The sequence below is a fragment of the Rhynchophorus ferrugineus genome, unplaced genomic scaffold, assembly GCF_030347505.1.
Source record: "Rhynchophorus ferrugineus isolate W39M unplaced genomic scaffold, kcgeb_rfMv2 rfM10, whole genome shotgun sequence".
In the NCBI taxonomy this organism is placed as follows: Eukaryota; Metazoa; Arthropoda; class Insecta; order Coleoptera; family Curculionidae; genus Rhynchophorus; species Rhynchophorus ferrugineus.
The window spans coordinates 10,791,952-10,815,991 of record NW_027472589.1 but is presented as its reverse complement, the minus strand read 5'-3'; the positions used below and the strand labels follow the sequence as shown (position 1 = coordinate 10,815,991).

At 34.2% G+C, this 24,040-nt stretch overlaps 1 protein-coding gene across 1 annotated transcript in view; it reads left to right on the top strand.

Moving 5' to 3' along the window:
• The window catches only part of mirr (iroquois-class homeodomain protein mirror), a 69,754-nt gene that overhangs the window by 15,461 nt on the left and 30,253 nt on the right, over window positions 1-24,040 (top strand). The window contains exons 2-3 of the mRNA XM_076416688.1: window positions 7,597-7,798; window positions 7,869-7,984. Coding sequence (XP_076272803.1) covers window positions 7,597-7,798; window positions 7,869-7,984 — 318 coding nt within the window. The remainder of the gene's footprint in view (window positions 1-7,596; window positions 7,799-7,868; window positions 7,985-24,040) is intronic.

The following is a 24,040-nucleotide window of genomic DNA, read 5'->3' as shown; positions in this document are numbered from 1 at the left end:
TTGACAGTTCAGGTAAATAAAAGAAGAAAATCAATTATCTGTTGATTTGTTCATAGGATACGGGATAAAAATCAGTTTAAATCGCCGGCAAACCGACACTATTTACAGTAGATAACAGGCGTTTATATGTAACCCGTTCGTTTTTTCCTCGCCGCCTTTCACACCGATTTCATTATCTAAATGGCTGCCATGGTACCAACACCTATTTCAGCCTACTATGGAAACCAGTCGTAATATGAGCTCGTTATGTCGAATCGCAAGGACTATATTTAATTGACATCTGCTCGTGGGGCTCTCTGTATAAGATCTGTGTCGTTGATCTCGATTTTAACAAACTAATATAAGTAGCTCTCACTTCACACATTTTCGTTATGTAACACCGCGTGGAATTAGCCCGTAGTGATGTCGGTACATTATCTCGACGAGTGATCTCTGTTGGCGTTAAGAGATATTAAATAAGTTCAATATAAATGGATAATTAATACCGTGAAACCAGGACCTAGTCACAGAATTACTAGATAATGCATTGCCAAACTGTTAATTAAAAATATTTCAGTTGGTTTTTGCATCATCATAATGTGCCTTGTGATTACTTGAGACTTTTGACCTATATTATGCCAGTTTATAAGTCAGTTTTAAAGGATTAACACATGGTGTTACTGCATTAAGTAGCATCGGGTAGATTTGTAACCAAATTCCTGTTCCATCAACTCCTCACTGATTCGTCGAAGCGTGAACAAAAACATTTTTCAGCGCGTTTCAATTGAAGTTTAACTTTTTTACCAATCAATTTATCAAATGCTGGGTGAAGTTTATCACAACCATGCTCCATTGATTTCAACATGTGAATATTGGTTTTGCTATTTTAAAAGTGGTGATTTTGACACCGAAGTCGTGTTTCGAATGGGCATAAAAGTTGAAGACATTACTCGATGATGTCTTACTCCATGTAAAACGCCAAAAGAATTTGTAGAATTGTTGGGGGTAACACTGAAAACCATATCCAATCGCTTTGAAGAACATGGGAATGATCCAGAAGTTTGTATATTTTGTACCGTATGAGTAGAAGCTAAAAAACAACGAGAGATGAGTGAAATATTGCTTCAACGGCAAAATCGGAAACGTTTTCTGCCTAGAAATGTACTTGGTGACGAACAGATGATTCATCACGATAATTCTAAGGGAAAAGATCACGGGAACAACCTAGTCATGCATCAACATCAACGGCACTGTCGAATATCTATGGCTTCAAGCTAATTCTCTGCTTGGTGGGTTCAGCTTGGTGTACTAAGAGTTGCTAAAACCTAAACTGTACTAAAATGGCTACAAAACCGGTGAAAACGTACTCGGAAACATTAAAATGAGAAGTGTATCCCACCTGCCGTATTCTCCAGACCTCGCTCCTTCTACTCGATTCATGACCTGTCCGAACAGCATAAAATGGGGAGATTCATGGATAACCTCAAGGATACATCGTTCCTTCGAGATCGAAACCGTAAATTGCCTGAAAGATATGAGAAAATAGCGGCTATCGATGGACAAATTACATTGTACCGATTTTTCACAAGAAAGCTTCAAATTAACAACTAATATAGAGTAATAATAACTCGTTTCATTATAAAATATTATTTTTGATCACAGTTGATGAATGAACTATATTCAGAATATGCATACAAGACAAACAATCTAAAATAAAGGATAATAACAACACTGATAATAAAAAAATCGAAACGGTAAAGTAAAAGGCATCGACACGGGACGCTGGCTCGAAGATTTATGTCGATTTAATATTTATTTTGATGGGTTTAACTCCCCGTCACTAACACCCCTAAATATAGGGGGTCGCAAACCATCTGCCGCCGTAACGTTTAATAAAGGAGGCGAGATGGGAAGCCGCCCTTAGGGCGGACGGCTCGAAGGGCCAGATTCCCGTAACGTTCTTACATATATATATGTTATATATCCGTGAGGTAGACGGCCGTGCTAGGCACGCATTTCATATTTATTGGCTAGAAAATTGGATATAATTTTCTTTTCGGGTCGGTTTGCTGCTGCCTCTGTCGGGACGTTATCTGTTGGAAGAAGGGAAAAAATGGCGACGCGGGGGAACGATGCCGAATATGTCGGGATTGATTCGATTTTTACGGTCGGGTCTCCTCCAATCTCTGGACGGCGGCGACTCGTTATTTTAACGGCTTTGGAAGGTGGTGCAGTCGTTCTCTATTGCATTTTTATATGAACCATAAAATATATACTTAATTCTATATAAATCGTCGTGATAAAGACGCATTATTTACGTCAGAGTGAGTAAACGATGTTGAGACATACAGTCCAATATTTTTTTAATTAAAATTGCAGATAATTTCTCAGCAGCTATTAATGAATCTAATTAACGCTATACATCGTCAATTAGTTCTACATACGTCCTATTATTTCTCATTAGGATATCTTAATCTTCATTGATTTTAAAAAAGCTTATGATGATGGAGACTCCTGGAATTTACCTCAATATATATAAAGAAATTTTTTTTAAGTTCACCTGATAATTAAAATAAACTTTTAATATAATTAGGTTTTATTCAATAATTTTTTATAAAAATTACAATATATCTTAATTGTAATTAAAATGTTTGATTATTTTTGTTATATGAATGGCTATATTTGCTCCACCAAGCGCAAAACACCAAACAAGTATGTATTAGAATATTTCGATTTATTTTAATATAAAATTAAAGGTTTATATTTAAAAAGAAATTCAGTTGATATTAATATTAATACGTAGTTTTTCTCATGCTCTACTATGATGGTATTATTACGTTTACATTGTGTTGAAAATAATCAGGTATTCGGGCAACTTATTTACTTTTTTGTCGCTCGTCGTTATGGCGACCGCTATATTAGACAAGGTATTAACACAGCGAGTAAATAATGTACATTGTCGTTCTCTCATAACCGCCATATCACACGAACAATTGGTCCCCACGACCCCCGAAAAGATCGACAACAGAAAAAAAAGTACACTCGAAACAAAAGAGCAACAAAACAGCAATGGTCCTTCGCCCCACCAGCACCTCAGCCGCTACCACCATCAGAGGCGGCAGTCGGGGCCCGGTGCGCTACACTGCACTAAATAAATAATTCGATTTTATAGTCAGATGAGTTTCATCGAACGGCGAAGGGGACCGAAAATGAATCTTGCACAACTACAAAATAAGGCTCAGGAAGGGCCGTAATGGCAGATAAATAGGCGTCGCTATGAGGATTAAGGTGAAAGGGGGGTGAGGGGGCGACGAGGACGAGCGGCCGACCACGCCTGAACTGCTGACGGACGGTTTCGTATGAGTTCGTTGTGCTGGTTCACTTCCACATCAACATTCCTAATTCTCCGTCAAACTGTAGTACGTATTTTCTATTGTTTTCATTCAAAAATCAACGTTTGCCATGGTACGACAAGTTATTTACAGAATTTATTTTATGGAAGATAATATTGATAACGACCGCGAATTCATTTTAAATGATGTCAGTGCATTCGAGACCATATTATATACACGGAAAGTCTATGCAAAATAACAGTGAACTCGCTGCATCAAGATGTATGGCGTGTTGCCTATAGCAATTTGTAAATTCGTTTTAATATCAGACGATATTTTCCTTCTTGTTTTATTCTAATTAACAAGAGATACAATGCTGTTTTTGCTGTACAACATTATTTATGTTTCATTGTATTATTTAGATTAGAATTGTGTTATATGTGAAAATCAAAACGAACTAAAACTCATAGTTGATCCGGCAACATTACGACATTTTGGCGTCATAGATTTAGATGACGCGAGTTCGGATTGAGATGAACGGACTGTATGTTAAGGTCATTCAGCAGTACTCATTTTTGAGTACCTACATAAAAATGAAAGTATTCCTCGGTCAGATCTCATACTAGTCAGAGGAGAACACGTATGGTAAATATGGCGGGCGGATTAAGTTTCTCTAGTCTCGAAATACATCAAATACAATCAATAGAGATATACTATGACGGCTTTGTTTGTCAACCCTTTCGCTTGGTCACTGTCATTTCTTGGTTCATTTTGTATCGAATACATGATTTTCAAAACGCCGAAATCAATTCTATAAAGTGGTTACATCATTGAAATTTGTGACTTCAACACGTCGCCGTATTAATTCATTAATTTTGGTTTATATGGTTTGCCAGATTGTGACCTCTAATCATTATCACTATTGCTTTGAAGTTTTCGGTAGACATTTGACAACAGGGTCGACCAGTACCAGCACGAATAGAAGTTTGGGGAACGTATTGCAGTTACATGTGGCGACTGATCAGATGGATCTGCCTTTTGGACCACGGTAAAATGAGACGGATAAATCCGCTCCGAGTATAAAATGAATTTTACAATTTTACAAGCTGCATATGGCAGTATATTCAACGTCGTTTATGACGCGCATTGGCTGTGTTTTATTGATGCACGTGGAAGAGAGAAAATATTACAATCAAGATTAAAATCCTTTCGAACGTTTATCATGCTAATCCTCCTGTATAGCTAAAAAGCTGTAAGCTTAAGGATTTTAAAATGCTTAGTGTTTAGTGTTTAGTCACATTCTACATGCTTCTTTTCACGATCGATGTAATAATCAGTATATAATTGAGAACAATTTCAGAGACATTTCGGTGGAAGACGCAGCAGTAGCGAACACCTTCGAAAAAGCATGATCAAGATTGTAAAGAACGATCTCAAATATAGGAGATTAAAGTGGTCGGAACAGTTAAGCCCGACTGCCAATTGTTGCCAGGTTTGGTGATGCTTATTGGAAATCCTTCCCGAGCACTCGAGCCGATGAGGATCATCCATTAGCATTCAATAACTCTCACCACTATCAACCTTAATTTTACAGACCTTTGGATATTTAGTAAATGGTTAATGTAATGTAATCTAGAAAAGAATTCTGAAACTCCTTAAGCAATTAAAAGAAGTGTATTTTTTCGCCGCGTCGCTTCAGTCGAAACCTTTGCCTGGTGCCACGACATATCAGGACACATTCAAACAGGACGACCGATACATAATTCATGTGCGCCGCGACTTCTTTAACAAATCTCCGCACATATCGAACTCATAAACCGTCAACATATAGAATGGATCATAAATATCGTGCTGGAAAAATCGAAAGTCCCTTTTTTCCACCATCCGCAGTCTAATCAATGTTAATCGTTTTATTATACGTTTATTATGTGTATAAATTTATATATTTATAACCGGAGAAAAAACTCTGTAGTCGTTTGTCCTTTCTTTTCTGTCTTGTTAACATCGAGATTGAGCATTTTTAGTAGAGTTATTACGAAATTATTTCAATATTAACGGCGTAGATTTTCTTTTATGTACAACGATTGATTATGGGCAATACGTCCTATTCATTCAGAGATTGATTTATTGATAATATAGTTTAAAGTCTTCCTAAGCATTAGAATTTGTCGAGAACTATGTAAAATTAAGAAAGTCAAAACGAAAATTAAGAACCTATAGCCTTTCTTATATTAAACGTTCCAATGAAAACATTCAAAACAATATATTAGATGAGCATTCTCCAATGGATCAGATAAACCATATCTATTAATAATTGATAAGTTGCTGCATTTAGTAGCTTACAACAATGGGGATGTAGAGGTCTCTCAGTCTGATCCATGGTGAAAGAATGAATAAATTAACTGTTTCCAATCATCAATCTCTATTACATTTATCTTTCTGTTACATATCTCTTTTCTGAACTTTAACAAGAGAAAATAAGTAAGTAAGTAAGAGAAAGTAAGTAAGTTTTTGATGCGTCAAAACTTGTTATCCTACTTCAGCAAGCTGTTCTCTCCAAGTTTTGCTAGACCTTCTATCTTATTTTCAGATTAGAGAAAAGAGTTTCAGCAATATTTTTTTGGTTACTAATCAGATGAAGTTTGTTTGGAGCCAAAATTTACCACACAAGAACTTGAACCATTAATGTGAGGTTTGAATGTGACGAAAAGGCATTATCTTATTATAGTAGTGCTGTTAGACTATTAGAGATCGCTTCAGTTTATTCAGTTTTTCAGTATTTTTGGTGCTTCAGTTTATGAACTTTTTTCCTCATTTTAATATAACAATTCTTCTAACTTTAAGTCATTTATGACGACTAATATTTGACTACAGTGTTAGAGAATTATCCAGTGTCAATCAGCGTGAAGATGTGTTCTATTCTAAGAAACATTTCTACATTTCTCAAAGTTTAAATATTCAAAGAAATAACATGTCCGCCAATTTATAACACTTATTAAAACAACTGGGGATGATCAGACACTTGATAGTGATTATTTTCTATTCCCAAAATAGAGGAAATAGTTTTTTTTTATTTCATTTATTAAAATAAGCTATCTTGTCAAGCCGAGGTACTTTTTTTATAAATTTAAATTACAGAACGTTTAGTACCACACAAAATTCTATTTCATGAAATCTTTCAATTGTTAGCAATATGGTTTTAAGTTTTGTTTTTTCTTGGTTTCTTTCTTATAAATATTGATTCATGAATATGTAGTAAAACTTTCATAATTCTTGTCGAAATCACAATAGTTCTAATAGGACCATAAAGCCTAAAACCATAAAACTAACCCCCTTGAAGGTTTACCTTTACTTTCTAGATTTCCAGATTTAAATAGATTTCACCTTCTTGCCACTATAAAGATTCAGCAGTTAAATATTGACCTTTTTTGTAAATTTGCTGGATCAGGAAATCCCACCCTATTGGATTAGCGAGAAGATATCAAGTTTATTTACAAAATAGAGGAATTAGTTTTGATGACTAATGATAAGGCCAATATTTATTCCGAAGCATTATAAACATTTTATTAATAGAATAAATTGATAATAAACTGTGCTTGAAGTATTAAAATACACTTTCTCGCCATTCCCAGATATAGAACCCAGATTATAGAACCTGTAGTATCGTATAAAATTTATTAATGAAAAAGATTTTCTAATTTCATCAAATCTTTTTATTGTTAACAAAGCTTTTTGGCGTTTTATTCTTAAGATTACAATTTACAATAGCCATAGTACGATCATAAAGCCTAAATCCATAAAATTGATATCCTTAAACGTTTACCTTTAGTACGTAGATGTCCAGACTTATTGATTTCATTTTCTTGCTGGGTTAGGAAATTCCATTTTAGTAAATATTAGATACCGTGAGAATTATTGATTAATATTATTACCTAGGTTGATAAATGCAGAGGGTTTAATATAAGTCTTAACACTACTCATGTCAAGTCTATATCACATTTACTCGTTTAGTAGACGGTGACAGATTTTATTTTTTCCTCTCGCGAACACCAACCCAAAATTGCTGTCATAACAGTCGCTCTTGTCGTTAAAAAGCCACCCGTCTTGCAATAAACTATTTTATAGGTCAATTTTACGGCAGATTTACTGGCCGAGGACATTTAAGATTATGGCGTTGTTATAACCCCATTTTTCGTTCTCGCGAGCCGGCGAAACTAAACGAACACGAAGCTACAGGGAACCTACTCAATGATGATGATGCCCACTTTTTCCCCGTTTGTTTCAGAGCGCAGTATCGTCGGGACCTTCGCAAACCTCCCCACCACCCTCAGGTATGGCCGTGACGTCGTCGGCACCAACCCCCGGTACACCGCCGGCCCCCTCCCAACGCTGTTGCGACACGGGTAGGCCGATTTTCACCGACCCCATCACGGGCCAGACGGTGTGCTCCTGTCAATACGAGCTCTTGGGCTACCAGAGACTGGCAGGTAAGCCGTCGCGAGTTATTGGTCGTCGGGACGATGTCGTCTGATGCCGGTGTTGTCGTTCGTCTTCCAGGTGCCGGAGTTCCCGGTCTGCCGGCGCTGAGCATGTACAGCGCGCCGTACCCGGAGAGCGTCGCCGCCTATTTTCCGGCTCTCGGAGCTGATCAGGCGCCGTTCTACACGTCAACGGTAAGTGTTCCTTCAAGTACTTGAATATACTTTAAAATTAAGTAGCATACCTAAAATTTGGTATGGTTGTTGGGTTTGAAATTATCAGTTTTGAAACAGATAGAAAATATATTTATTGAATATTTAATGTGTAATGAATGTGCCTTGGCAAGATATTTTTATTTCAGTCTTGGGTTTAGTTTTTCTATTGGTATGTTATTACTAGTCGTAGTGTACCAACAATTTGTGTCTAGAGTGATTTAAAACTAGGTCTTTATTTAGGAAGACCTCCTTTGGTCGTGACTTAAGCCAATAATATCGAGTTAATATCACTTCCCAGTGTTTTTACCATTTAGTACTTAGTATCATGTAGTACACTTCACTGCGTCGCTACACAAGATTACACGGTTTGGTTATCTTGAGTCTGAGTCGTAGTTCAGTGTCATCCAAGAGTTCCAGCACTTCGGTGTTTCCAATACGTTTTCTTTCAAATAAGCAATACATTTCTTTGTACTTTAACTTGCGTTTTTTTCCTTTTGATGTGGTTCTTCTTACGAAGTATCGCATCAGGATTCATCACAAGGTAGTTAGCATTATTACCGGGACTCTTATTCACCATATCTGGGTCCACTTATTAATATTATTACTTGCGCGTTGCAGTTTTCTAGTTGCTTCTTCGCTATTGTCTCCTATAGCAAGTATCACTGTGTCAGCAGCAAATGTAGCCATAATGTAGGTAATATTTTCTATTTGTGGTATGTTACATTTATACAGTAGGTACTCAAAACACTACATTGAGGCACACTTGGTTTTGTTCTTTCATTGTTGAGAGTTTCTTCTTGTGTAACTATAAACATCCTAGCCGAGAGATTTTTAGTTTTTACATTTTTTTCCGTTATGATTGAAAAACTATTTCGCCTAAATGGTGACCGCGATTCGTTATGCAACTTTCGGCTCTTTCTAAGGCATTTTTCATGACATCCCGCTACATCTGAGGTTGAATTTCTTCAATTTTGTGACGGATATTGTCTTTAAGATGTTGAATCGCTTTTGATTTTAAAAAACCCCATAAGAGAAAGTTTAGTGCCGTTAAATCCGGAGATCTGGCTGGCCATGCTAAATCGCCACTTCACGAAATTAGTCTTCGTGGAAAAACGTCATTCAATAATTGAATTGTTGAACGAGCTGTGTGTTCTGTGGTCCCATCTTGTTGAAAGAATGTGTCCTCTATTCCTTGCTCTTCCATTTCAGGCACAAGAAAATTTAGAATCATGTCTTTGTACCGTTCAGCAGTAACAGTAACTGCAACACCTTGATCATTTTCAAAAATATAGGGACCAGTGATGTTTCCAGCATAAATACCATACCATACACTTATTTTTAGTGGATGCAATGATTCACGATTTAATTGAGGATTCTGTGTTCCCCAAAACCGACTGTTCTGTTTATTGACGTGGCCACTGAGAAGAAAATGGGTTTCATCGCTCATTATCAGTTTAGACGAAAAATCTTCAATTTCACCACACAGCCTTAGGATTGTATTTCTGTACTCAACTCGTTGATCAGGATCTCTCGGTAGCAATTTTTGGACATTCCGAATTGATGTTTCTAGAGACTCTGCAACACTATCGCGCACCAGAGCTATATTTTCAGCGTTACGAGACGTCTATTGTCTTCCAGAACGAGGCCGGTCTGGTGTCGTACCGTACTGTCGAAAATTAGTATGTAGACGATAAACTGAGGTTTTGTGAGGCACTAGATGATTAAGATATTTTTGACGCAATTTCCGCTGACTGGCAATAGTGGAACGATCATTTTCAATAAATATTGTCACTATTTCTACTCGTTTTTGTAGCGTTTATTTATCCATAATAAAATTCGGACGTCTACACAATACAATGGTTAAAACGAAACTGAGTTAAACGTCACATAATCAAGATGGCGCGCAATCAAAATGGTAGCGGGACTTTTGCACCGCTTTATACTAGGTTAACAAAGTTTTTATGGGTACAAATACATATCTTTCGGGTTTCTTTGGTAATATGATTATTTCGAATAACTGTCGATGTTTAGATCAATGGTGACATTTTGGATCTCTATCTGTGTGAAGTTATCCAACTAGATTCGCAAGGAACTTCCTTTTTTGATAACATATTAATGTTATAGTTCGTTACTGCCATTTTATGTTCTTGTTAGCTCGTCTAGTCTTGTATTTCAAAGTCTTCTAGATTAATATTTTAGAAGTCTTGTTAACCGCAACACTGAACTAACTGGAGAATGATCTGCGGCATCATGAAATGTAAAAATAATTCCCGCGAATCTTTCTTGAATGAGTACTCTATGTAAATTCAATTTACTGACACCGATTCATACAAATGGGCACCTTATACATGATGTATTTCATTACGAAGTAAAAACCTCGATCTTACATTATTCCGCATTTAAATTATTAATTTAAATGAATTAATTTGTTAATGATAGTTCTTGGGTTAAGGAAAAATATTTGTTCCGACTTGTAACATGTTAATTTAACATATTAATATGCCGAGATTTAGACTCTATCATTTTTTGTGTTAGGATTACTATATTTGTAGGTGTGTGATGTGTAGTATATAAATATTTTGCATAGATTTACCAAATGTATCAGAATAACTTTCCGGTTTTTGTTTTATTCAACTGATTTCACTCACCTATAGTAGGCAGTGTTACAATTTCATGATGTCATTTTGTTCTACCGATTCTAGTTTCAGAACTACACAATTTAAGTTCTGCTAAAGCAACAACGTCATATGTTAGATTGGGTCGATATCGAACAAGTTTAAAAATGGCTCGATAAATGGTTTAACTCAAAGGAGGAACTGTCCTTTTGGAGTGGTCAGTGTTCTTTTGGCCATTGAGAACTCAAACGTTATATCAAATAAAATTTGTCTAACCTACAGTTATGAACGATGTTCGAATACATTCATATGGAAGACATTCATGTACAAAATGTTACTATTATATTTAATATGTCATTTTTAATAATTAGTATTTAACGAATTCAGTTCGTTAGAAATTAATGTGTTCAGTAATTATTTGATATTCTAATATTGGAGGAAACAATTTTTTAGAAAACAGAAAATTGAATATTCTTACATATTTTCTTAAGAAAAACTATTGTAATAGCGTGCGTCAAAACGACTTGAATGAGTTTAAATATGAATGGACTGGATGGATGGATTAATTGACTAGTTCGAGTGATTTTAGTTGGAATAATTTGGTTTGCATTCACGCTATAGGGTAGCATATGTTTAAATGATTCCTTATTTATTGGATTCACGTGGTTTGCTACAAAATTGTTATTAGCGCAAGAACACTAATATTTCAACTATTGTTAAGCTTGTTACCTTTCTTATATAACGATATACATAAAAAGTTCTAATTTAAAAATGGAAACGAAGAACATCCAGCTAGTCACGTCGTATTGTCCGTCCTGATGGCGGGATTGTCGAAAGCATCTCGACTACTTATTTACCACTTACGATCTCTTCACGTCCATCAAACCGATACCTCCGATGACACGCGAACGCAGAAAACGCGGTTACTTACGCGGTACCGCCCCCCTTTCCGTGCCAACACAAAAAGAAGCTGTCAGACGCTTTGTTACGGACCAACAAGCAACAGTGATTAATTTAACAGGGCTTAATGAAGTTATACATACGCGACCGGCCTCCAATCCTGATTTATGACCCCCCTCTCGCGGGATATGTTTATGTTTTGGTATTTCGCGAGGCGTAGGTGGACAGGTAGCCTTTCATGCGTAAGGAGGCTTTATAAAAAAAGCCTTGGGGCTCTCGTCGAGATGATTTATGAGTCGAGGTGTCGGGACTGCCCTCGCCGCGTATATACACGACTCTTGTTACAATCTGGATGTTACGAGCTATGGGATTCTAAATATAACCCAATTAACAGGCTAGAAGTAAAAGGAAAGGGCGCTTCATAAAAATAATTACGAATACATAATAGTCCAAGAGCAACAATAGTCGTCAATCAAACAAAACTCATTGTTTTCATGGATAATTAAGTCAATTTTTTGAATAAAATGTTATAGAGTATCCTGTTTTTCTACTTAACTTTTAGGGTACTGCACTTAAATAGCATTAGTTCACGTGATCATGTTGAAATACAAATTCAATGCCTGTTTGAGACTGCATGTTTTGAAATGTTTTAAGGTTGTCCGAACAATTATGTTTAAAAGACCTGACAAACCGACAGAATAAGTAAGATCTTACAGGGCTGCTTCGCTGCTACCTGCGATATGAAAATTATTTGGGAAACTGCAGTTAAAACGTGTTAAGCCATTTATCGAAATTCCAGATTATCAGTTTGGACAGTCGAGCAAGTGCACAGAATAACTGCGGTTGTTGAAAATGCATTCGAAGAAAATAAATACTGCCCTGCAATATTCCTGGACGTCTCACAGCTTTTGACCGGGTGTGGCATATCTTTTCGAACGAAAATTTAGTCTTACATGTTATTTTGGCTGGAATTTCTCATGATATTTGGGACCACTCCCTGTATCTGCAGTACTTGAAACGTCTGCTGATGGCCCAGTTATCATGATAAAACTAGTTCTCATACTTGTAAAACATGGCTTACATCACATCCATTAGACCAATAATTGCTTGTAACAATTGCTCAGTTATTTAAAAGCTCTTTTGAGAGCTTGTTTTTCGTTCAATAATTCATGGTCTTCGTAATTTTTTTTTTAATTTCATATTTTGAAAATCGGCCCATAATGAACGGAGGAATCGGCGAACATACATTTAAAAAAATATTCAAACGGACATAGAACTTCCTCCTTTTTTGAAATCGGTTTAAATGTAGTGGAAATCGGGACTAGACTTCTATACGTTAGCAAAGGCTGCTTGTTTTTTTATTCGTTATTGATATCAATCATCACAACCTTGTGTTGCCCACGTTAATATTGTTTTTTAAAAGATGAAATTGGCACTATAACTGAAAAGTCTGGTGAATATAATCGTTGTTCAACTTGAAATACTTACACCACATCCATTAGACCAATAATTGTTTGTAACTATTGCTCAGTTACTTAAAAGCTCTTTTGAGAGCTTGTTTTTCGTTCAGTAATTCATCGTTTTCGATTTTTTTAGTCCTCCAGACCATTATTTGTCATTGCTACCAACATCACCACTTCTAAATCGTTGAAATCAAAACCCTTTGAAATTTGAAGCTGGAACAGATCTTGACTTGGTTCCAATGGGACCAGCTCGGAAATCGGGACTAGACTTCTTTACGTTAGCAAAGCCTTGCTTGTTTTTTATTCGTTATTGATATCAATCATCACAACCTTGTGTTGACCACGTTAATATTGTTTTTTAAAAGATGAAATTGGGACTATAACTGAAAAGTCTGGTGAGTATAATCTTTGTTCAACTTAAAATACTTACACCACATCCATTAGACCAATAATTGTTTCTAACTATTGCTCAGTTATTTAAAAGCTCTTTTGAGAGCTTGTTTTTCGTTCAATAATTCATTGTCTTCGATTTTTTTAGTCTTCCAGACCATTATTTGTCATTGCTACCAACATGACCACTTCTAAATCGTTGAAATCAAAACCCTTTGAAATTTGAAGCTCCAACAGATCTTGACTTGGTTCCAATGGGACCAGCTCGGAAATCGGGACTAGACTTCTTTACGTTAGCAAAGCCTGCTTGTTTTTTATTCGTTATTGATATCAATCATCACAACCTTGTGTTGACCACGTTAATATTGTTTTTTAAAAGATGAAATTGGGAGTATAACTGAAAAATCTAGTGAATATAATCGTTGTTCAATTTGAAATACTTACACCACATCCATTAGACCTATAATTGTTTGTAACTATTGCTCAGTTATTTAAAAGCTCTTTTGAGAGCTTGTTTTTCGTTCAATAGTTCATTGTCTTCGATTTTTTTAGTCTTCCAGACCATTATTTGTCATTGCTACCAACATCACCACTTCTAAATCGTTGAAATCAAAACCCTTTGAAATTTGAAGCTCCAACAGATCTTGACTTGGTTCCAATGGGACCAGCTCGGAAATCGGGACTAGACTTCTTTACGTTAGCAAAGCCTGCTTGTTTTTTTATTTGTTATTGATATCAATCATCACAACCTTGTGTTGACCACGTTAATATTGTTTTTTAAAAGATGAAATTGGGAGTATAACTGAAAAGTCTGGTGAATATAATCGTTGTTCAATTTGAAATACTTACACCACATCCATTAGACCTATAATTGTTTGTAACTATTGCTCAGTTATTTAAAAACTCTTTTGAGAGCTTGTTTTTCGTTCAGTAATTTATCGTTTTCGATTTTTTTAGTCTTCCAGGCCATTATTTGTCATTGCTACCAACATCACCACTTCTAAATCGTTGCAATCAAAACCCTTTGAAATTTGAAGCTGGAACAGATCTTGACTTGGTTCCAATGGGACCAGCTCGGAAATCGGGACTAGACTTCTTTACGTTAGCAAAGCCTTGCTTGTTTTTTATTCGTTATTGATATCAATCATCACAACCTTGTGTTGACCACGTTAATATTGTTTTTTAAAAGATGAAATTGGGAGTATAACTGAAAAGTCTGGTGAATATAATCGTTGTTCAATTTGAAATACTTACACCACATCCATTAGACCTATAATTGTTTGTAACTATTGCTCAGTTATTAAACTCTTTTGAGAGCTTGTTTTTCGTTCAATAATTCATTGTCTTCGTTTTTTTTTGGTCTTCCAGACCATTATTTGTCATTGCTACCAACATCACTTCTAAATCGTTGAAATCAAAACCCTTTGAAATTTGAAGTTCCAACAGATCTTGACTTGGTTCCAATGGGACCAGCTCGGATATCGGGACTAGACTTCTTTACGTTAGCAAAACCTGCTTGTTTTTTTTATTCGTTATTGATATCAATCATCACCACATTGTGTTGACCACGTTAATATTGTTTTTTAAAAGATGAAATTGGGAGCATAACTGAAATATCTGGTGAATATCGTCGTTGTTCAACTTGAAATACATCCGCAATTTTAATTCTTTTTCCGCTAAACACGATCTTTTTTCCTTCACATGCACTTGTAATAATAAATCTATGTCACTAACAGTAACAAAATATGTTTAGAGACATAAATTAGCCGGCCGGACAGCTGAATGGCCAAGTACAAAAGAAAACTCGTCACGGGATCACAGTGAACGTTTCACAGACCACAGTTCTATATAATCCCAAGCGGTGCGCGATCATTATGTGATAATATTTTCTAATATATTCATGTTTGTATTTTAATATCGCGTGATTCCTAAGCTACCGTTCGGATTTGTACTTCCTACTAATCCAGAGCCGTATTACAAGAACTTTTCTTATTATTTACGTTTTGTAATGTTTCTGTTCAATAATATTCACCCTTTTCTTCGTCTTTTTCGCGGTGAATGGACTATATTTCGTTACGAATCTGGGAAAAATATCGCGGGGTTGCCTTTCTTTAATAATTAATAATAATTTGGGGGTTACGCTAAAGTCATTGATATCTGGTAATTGAAGTTAACATTATAAGAAACAACTTGTCCTAACAAAAACGTGGAATCAACTAGATCAACTTGTCTCGAATTTTAACAATAAAGCACCAAACACCAATAATCACACTTCATATAATCAGCGATTTTTTGAGAAGGTCGTCTAAGGTATGTCATTGTTTTAGTAAATATTATTGCTTGGTGCGAACTTGGGCTGATTTTCAAAATTATTTTTTTATTCGAAAGAGTGCACTTCCGAGGTGGTCTCGTTGGAACCAAGTTAGGATATGTTGATGGGAAGGGGGGGAAATCGAGGGAAATGCTCAAATTTCAAAAACACGCAAAGTTTTCACATGTTTTTTTATCTAATACTAAGTAACGGGCCCTGGGTCCTGAGGTGTTCCTTATTTTTAATAATCGTTTCTTTATTGCTATTTTTCCTCATAAGCGTTGCACTTTTAATTGGGCTATCCATTGTAATACATAATAAAATAACTCCGTAACTTATTGAGTAAATATTCTAACACTAGAAAGGGAGAAATAAAATATTTTTAACAAATAAATTGAACCGACATCGAAAAATAAATAAGTAACTCACTAAAATTAAAACGTAATCAAACTTAGATTTTTAACGCCAAAAAAAGTTTTAAAATAAAATATATACTTATTATGTATGTAACAGTATGTGTATACTTATTAATTGTAATAAATGAATAAAAATAATCAACAAACAAACCTATCTACTACACGTATTTTATATTCTACTATATACACAATTTAGCTTAATATACATACTTAAACCTTGTACTGCGTGTTCGTTTATCTATTCTCCCTACCCACTATAACAATGAGGGATCCCATAGCTCAAACCATTCAGGAGTACTCTGATTAAGTACCCAGTAACTTTTATTCTTGCATATCAATTCAACTGATTCAACAATTTATAAATTATTTATGATAATTATTTGGAATTTATGAATGACTATTCAGTATTGACTAGACAGTATTGCAGAGAAAAATATAAATTTAATAATTAATATCGAGACACTTTTTCGAATAGAAATTGATGAAATTCCGAATTATAAAAGGCAACGTTTAGATCCTGTGATTGTCCTGCGATTCTATCAGAAATAGTGCAGTCCGAACCTGACAAGAAAACATCCTACATTTTTCTCTTTAACTCATATTCGAACATGATGAGAAACAATGACCCATTGTAATATGAAATCTATTGCTTACACCTGGAGAATACATCCTAAGCGTGCATTATTTTTCTAAAACAATAGATAAAAGAAACAAGACGTAGAAAACGACAACAGTCCGTATAATATATATCTGTTACGGACGCCACGAATCTAATTTTATTTAATTCCAAACAAACCCAAACAATTAGTTAATTGGATATAATTTAATTTAATGGGTTCATTATGAAAACGGTTAACGTTTTAGATTATGTATAGTTGGGAATTTTGAGTAGATGGCTCCTAACAATGTGTGTATCCGTTTAATAGATTCAAAAAATTATTTATAATCTTTGTTTCAAACCGGTTATTATATAATTTATTTAATATTTAGTAAAATTTGCTGTTATTTAATTATATACGTTGGTATTTAATTTGTGTACATATATGTCATGAACTAAGTTTATACGTTCTAGGTAGAATATATTTTAGGGAATGTATCATTTGAATGATCCGTGTCATAACTGAGCAGTGCTTTTTTGGAGTTTTGGATTTTTACTAAATTGCTGTTGGAAATAAATGAACGAGAATATGGCATATAGAGAGCAGAAGGGTAATTAAGGTTTTTGAGGTATAAGTAAAGTACTGGGGATGATAAATAAAATACTGAGTTCTCCACAGAATCTTTCAGTAATTTAAGGTTATATTTAACATGAGTATCATAGAGAGAAGAAACCTAATACCAATACACCAGTTTGGGTTTATAAACAAGCATTCAACAACTGACCAGTTTCACAGAACAACAGATATTATTGAAGATGTCTACGAAAGTTAAAAAGGCGAAAAGGTTTGGCATGAAGGCCTTGTTCATAAACTACAGAAAATGTTACCCAAACAACACACCGAACTACTAAAAGCGTAGATTACAGTCAGAATGTTTAGAGTTAAACAAGAAGAAGCTTACTCGACAGTAAAGGAAGCTAAAACAGATGTACCCCAAGGAAGTGTACTGGGGCCAATGCTTTATCTACACTAAACTGTGATATACCACAAATGGAGAATATTACGATGGCTACATTTGCTGATGATACTATGATTATAGCTGTCGGAGACAATAGTGAAGAAGCCACATGAAAATTACATTAAGCAGTGACAAGTGACAGTATAAATAATTGGACACAAACTTAAAAAATAAAAATTAACCAAAGTAAATCTGTGCATGTGCTGTTCACTTACAATTAGATCGTACAGGCACCAATAACATTAAATAATATTATCAGCAACAACGCTAAATATCTCGCAATGAATCTTGATGCAAAACTTCGCTGGAAGGAACATATGAAGAAGAAAAGAACTGGATTTGGGATATAGGAAAATGTATTGGCTGATTGGATGAATGTCAGAATGATCAGTATATAATAAATTGCTATTATATAAGCAAATACTAAATCGTATATAGACATACAGAGTTCAATTATGGGGATGTCCTGCAAAGAGTAACATAAACAAAATACAAATTTTTCAGACCAAAGTTCTGAGAAGTATTGTGGGCGCACCCAAATACTACAGGACTGACTACCTACATGGAGACCTTCAGATATCCACAATCAGTCGAGAAATCAAGAGAATTGCAAGGGAGCACGAGGAAGCACTCCATTCTCATGAGAATATTGAAGTATTGCAACTTTTGGATACCACTACAGCAGGACACAGACTCAGAAGAATCAAACTGTCTGATCTTTTGTAGTGTTGTGGAGTAAGGTGCATTTAATAAAAAGCACAACAGTGACATGTATAAACATTGTTTCACCAGAGACTGAGATAGGGCCAATTGTTCCTCCTAGTTACTATACCTAGATTTAAGTTATCATAAAGACAAATTGTAGGTTAGTCGGAAACGACTAGTAACAATGTAATAATTAAATAATAAAAAAAATTAAAACGAGCTATTAAAAACCCAAATTAAAAGTATTCCACTAGGAATTCACCACTAAAATTAATTAACATAATATATGAATTCTAATTATCTCAAACTCATTTCATTCATATAGATTACCGTCGATACATTCAAACTGTCGATTAAACGAATATTCTTGTAACTCGATTTTTAGTGTTCAGTTCTTTGTCGAACTAAACTAAGTCGTAACATTCTTAAATATACCATTAAACTGTTATCTTAACTTCAGTTTCTTTAATCCGAAGCTATAAAACTGGTGGAATGGGAATCGGTTAGGTTACTAGTTCTTTAAAACTATAATATCCTGGTTTTATATAATATGATTATATATTTAAAGTCACAACTGTGTTTCGTGGAATAAGATCAATATCTTCCTGTAACATCACGGAAACTTCTTAATCGTGGATGCTAATGAAATGTTTTAATCAAATGAAGCTCTGTATATATTTTGAACGTATCATAAAGGTTTGACGTATATATTTTATTAGAAATAATTATTTTTCACATTGAGACATTAAACATAAAGAGCAAAAATTTATGTTAACTAATGTAAATATTGTTGTTATTTCTGACAATTTACTTGGAGGAAATATAGGTTTTCGACTATTATTAATACACATTTTGCGATGAACTACCAAATGCCTTTTGCATCACTAGCCAAAACCTAGTGCCTAATCCAGATCTTTCTTTTTTTTAATTACTCCGCTGGTTTTTTAGAATACATCATTACACATAGATTATATTGATTTGATTACAAACACTTTTCCATATATTTTTAAAAAAATATATTTAAAAGTCTCCTTTTACCAACTATGGGTTTATCTGGACTGGACCTACAGTTTAACGTGGGCTCCGAACCACGGTCTTCAGGACTAAGCTTACCTACAGCACTAAAACCTACAACTTTAGGAATCATCCTAGAAGACATCCGAGTCTTACTCAGCCTGGTTTCTGGCGTGACTGGAATCATTTCCCTTGTCCATTTTACACTACTTCCTAGGACAATCACACACATAAATTTACGACCATGCCCCAGCAGGATTCGAACCCGCGGCTATGGCAACAGTAGGAAGACCGTCCTATCGCCTTTACCACTGCGCCACCAAGCCGGCACTTTTCCATATTGAAAAATAATAATTGAATATAAACCTTTGCAGTCACTATTCACATTTGATGAAGCTTGAACAAGCAAGGGTTGATTTTCAGCGATATTTTTCTTTTGCTCAAGCCTCAAAAGTGACTGTTTGTTTAACTGATTTCGAAAAAGCAGGAGGTTTTATGTTCGGCTGTATATATTTTTTAAAATTTATTTTCGCTGTCAATTGTCTTCCGAGGTGGTCCCGTTGGAACCAAGTCAGGATCTGTTGGGAAGAAGGGGGGAAATCTAGGAAATACATCACATTTCAAAGGTATTTACAAATATTCACATATTTTTTATCTAAAATAACCAGATATTTGTAAATAATGTTATTGCTGAGCTGATGTGACGGAAAATCGGAAGTCGTTCAGTGCAAAAGCCATTCAGTTTGCTTTTTAAGCACTACTTATAGCAAATAACATCACGCAGAAACATCATAGATAGCTGCTTCTATGGTGTAATGGATTCTCGGCGAAGACATTAACGTTTTGTTGTTCTAGTTTAGTTCCAACATTTGTTAAATCACTTAGGCTAGGTACTGTTCCCGGGGTCCTTTATTCCTTATCATAATTCCTTTATTCTTATTTTTCTTCATACGGTCTGTACCTTACCTTTACTTGGCCTATCTATTGTAATAATTAATAAAATAAATGCTTAATTTATTGAGAAAATATATAACACCAAAACGAGAAAAATAAAATATTTTTAAATAACAAATTGAACCGACTTCAATAAATAAGTGAGGAACTCACTAAAAATTAATAAAAAAACAAACTTAGATCTGTAACACAAAAAAAACATTTTAATATAAAATATGTAGGTAATAATCGTTATAACTACATACAAATAAACAAAAACCTTATTTAAACCATCTACTATATGTATTTTATATTCTACTATATACCCTCAATTTGGCTTAATACCTACCTAAACCTATTTATCTATTTACCATATGATTTTAACTACCAACTGATTACTTTGAAGTCGGTGCCGAACCCAAACAATACAAAAAAAAAATATATAATGTGATATACAAAAATTACTTTACCAACAAAACAAATCTAAATTACTATAATTGTTTAATATATTAATAGTTTAATTAATTAACCGATTAATATAACTTTAAAATAAATAAACATAAGTGTCTAAGTTTGATTAGTTTTTAATTTTTAGTGAGTTTCTTATTTATTTTTTGAAGTCGGTTCAATTTATTGGTTAAAAATATTTTAATTTGAGATGTAACTGAATGAAACTGAATGAAAAACCAACTATATAAACTATGTCACAATTCTTATAAAGTATTCTATAAGACATAAATTAAGACTAAGTACCGTTTTTAACGGTTCCAAAATAGGAAATATGTATAAAATTTATTGAAATTCACATGAATATTTTGGTGAATATTTCACTGTATTCGCCATAACCCTTATAATTAATAAAAAGTAAAATCGTGTGAAACGTGCCTCCGATTTACTAATTGGATTAGATAATAAGATCATTCATTAACGGTTATGCATAAATAATTACAAATCGAACCATTGTTAACCTTTACCAGAACAATGAACAACCTAATAAAACTTCAGCAGGTATCGTGGTAGAGAAGTGGGTCTCGAGATAATATCAAACTAATACGACTTTAATTATGCATTTATACATGTAAAAAGATTCTAGTTAACTACCGTCTTGTCGAGCCATGAAAAACTCTTAAAACAAGCGATTTATTGGACCGACCTATAAAAAAACACTTACTATTAATGGAAAAACTGACAATACGAACGCTTTATGGTGATAATAAAAACAGTTATTAAGCGATATATATGACGCTGGTCGCGGTATATATATAAACCAACCATATATCTTTTAAATTGCGTTTAGTAAGTATATGTATCCATTAAAACCTTTTAATGTACTGTTTATACCGCTAACGCAATAAATATACGGTTTGTAAAAGCGAGGCGATTATTGATTCCAGACATGGAGAAACAGTTTTTCCCCTCTCGATGCAGCTAGGTCTTTCCGCGTTGAATCTAACGATTTTTTTCTGTTATTTGTCTTTATTATTTTATCAAGCCTGTTCAAGATTAACTCTCGCAGTCCCCAAGAAATAGTATTCGTCTTAAGATTTTTTTGAAATTTAATTACAACTTCATTAGATATGCTTAATACAATCTTAATTTATAAGTTAATTAATTACAACAATTTGGTTGTACTTGCACTAACACACGAGCAAGGCGAGTACGGAATAAATAAATAATCAGTATCAATCTCCCAAATTAAAAGAGAATCAAACTATTTAAGGTGATGTTGTGATTATACAAGTTTGTGTGGTTTGGTTCGCATCAATCTTCCGATTTCCTGCGTGTTGTCCGTCCAGTAGCTGCATTGCTTCCGCATTACTGTGATTTAGTAACCTTGTTCTATGCTTTAAGGCGAAATCTCCCCCGATAACCTAGTAAATCCGATTTTGAATTGGATTTCGAGATCATCATAGAGTTGATTTTCAAACATTTCAATTTAAACCATAAAATATGTTACTACAAGAACCGCAACGCTTTTTCCTAAACATTATAAACAATTGGCTTTTCATGTTATTTTAGATATAATTATATAGCTCATATATTTGATAACAGTGTAATTTATGTACATACCAATACAACCGTTAAGTGCTAATAATTTATTTAATGAACTGGTAAAACTCAAATTAGTTAATACGCAAGAATCTCTAATTCTTTTAATGAGAATTTATTGTTAAAATTATTTTAAATGGCACAGAACTTACAGATCCTTTCTATACATTACTAAAAAACCCAAGAGGTTTCTGATGCCTCTTATAACCTTAATCAATTTTTAGGTACGTACGAAGGCGAACTATTTTTCGTTATTTTTAATTTGGTTCTGGACCACATCTGTATCAGCTCTAAAATGCTGATATCCTAACAACAACGGAAACAATACTTGGAATCTTTGTCGACGTCATAGTTAATATGACAAAATGCATATATCTGCCCAGGGCAGTAGAAAAAGTAAAAGTGTCAGTCGATAAGATCCATACATTTTCTAGACATTGGATAATACAGCCTAATAGCTCGAAATCTGTATATATCAATATCGCGTTCCTCAATCCATCTCGATGGTAGGTTAAATTGGAAACATCACGTTAGACAATAGCAATGCAGATCATGTTTAAAGTCAAAGAACTGTACTGGTTGGTCGGAAGGTACTCTATATAGTTCTACTTGACCTACAATCAAATAGATCTGTCAATTCGAAAGTATATTTGGACTTATGGGGGTACAACTATTAGCTTGCAGTAAAATAAAAAACCTCCAACGCTGCCAAACGAAAGTTCTTCAATTAACATAATTACCAATGATTATCGTTACGTAACCAACGAGGAACTAGACGATGGCCTCGAAATAAAACGGATCTTCGAGGTTATCCAAGATCTCGCCTTAAAACATGAAGTAATGTTGAAGTAATACGGCTACTGGACAGCGCGCAGGATATCTGAAGATTGAAGCGAACCCAAACCACACGAACTTGTATAGTGAGTGTAAAAAATGTTACTTTAAGATAGTACTAAGCATATTTAATGTAAGATGTAATATAAAGAATTAGTTTAATAATATCAATATGACAATTTTAAATTTCTTTCGATGTCTGTAGTTTGGCTGTTTATTCAATTTCTCCAACTTAATGCTATATTTTTCCTATTTGATCTGAATATTCATCCCTTAATGTGTGTAAATGATGTTGCTATCTATGTATGATGATGTTTTTATAGAATAGATGTTTTTTTATTGAAATATGCACTGATTTTGCACTGAGTATATTTTAATATCACTTATGAAGGGTTTATGATTTGAGTACCATCCATAATTTTTTTATATCCAAAATTAATAAAATATATATAATTATAAACCTTAAAATTTAAAATTAATTTACTCTTGTCAAAACGTACCTTATTTTTCGCCTTTTCCTAACAGCAACTGTGGGGAAATAAAAACCAGCTTACCTGAAACAAAGACGGCATTATAATAAAATATATATTTTCTTATCCATCGGATGATACGTCATAATTTTAAGTTAATATCATTGCTAAAGAACCAGAACCACATGCTATATAAACTCCAAAAATATTTTTAATTATTATTTAAACATTCACCGGGAACCTTGTCGTTAACAAAACACCGAAATTCTTATTAATTAGCAGATACGGTACTTAATTACATGTGAAAACATTTGCGTT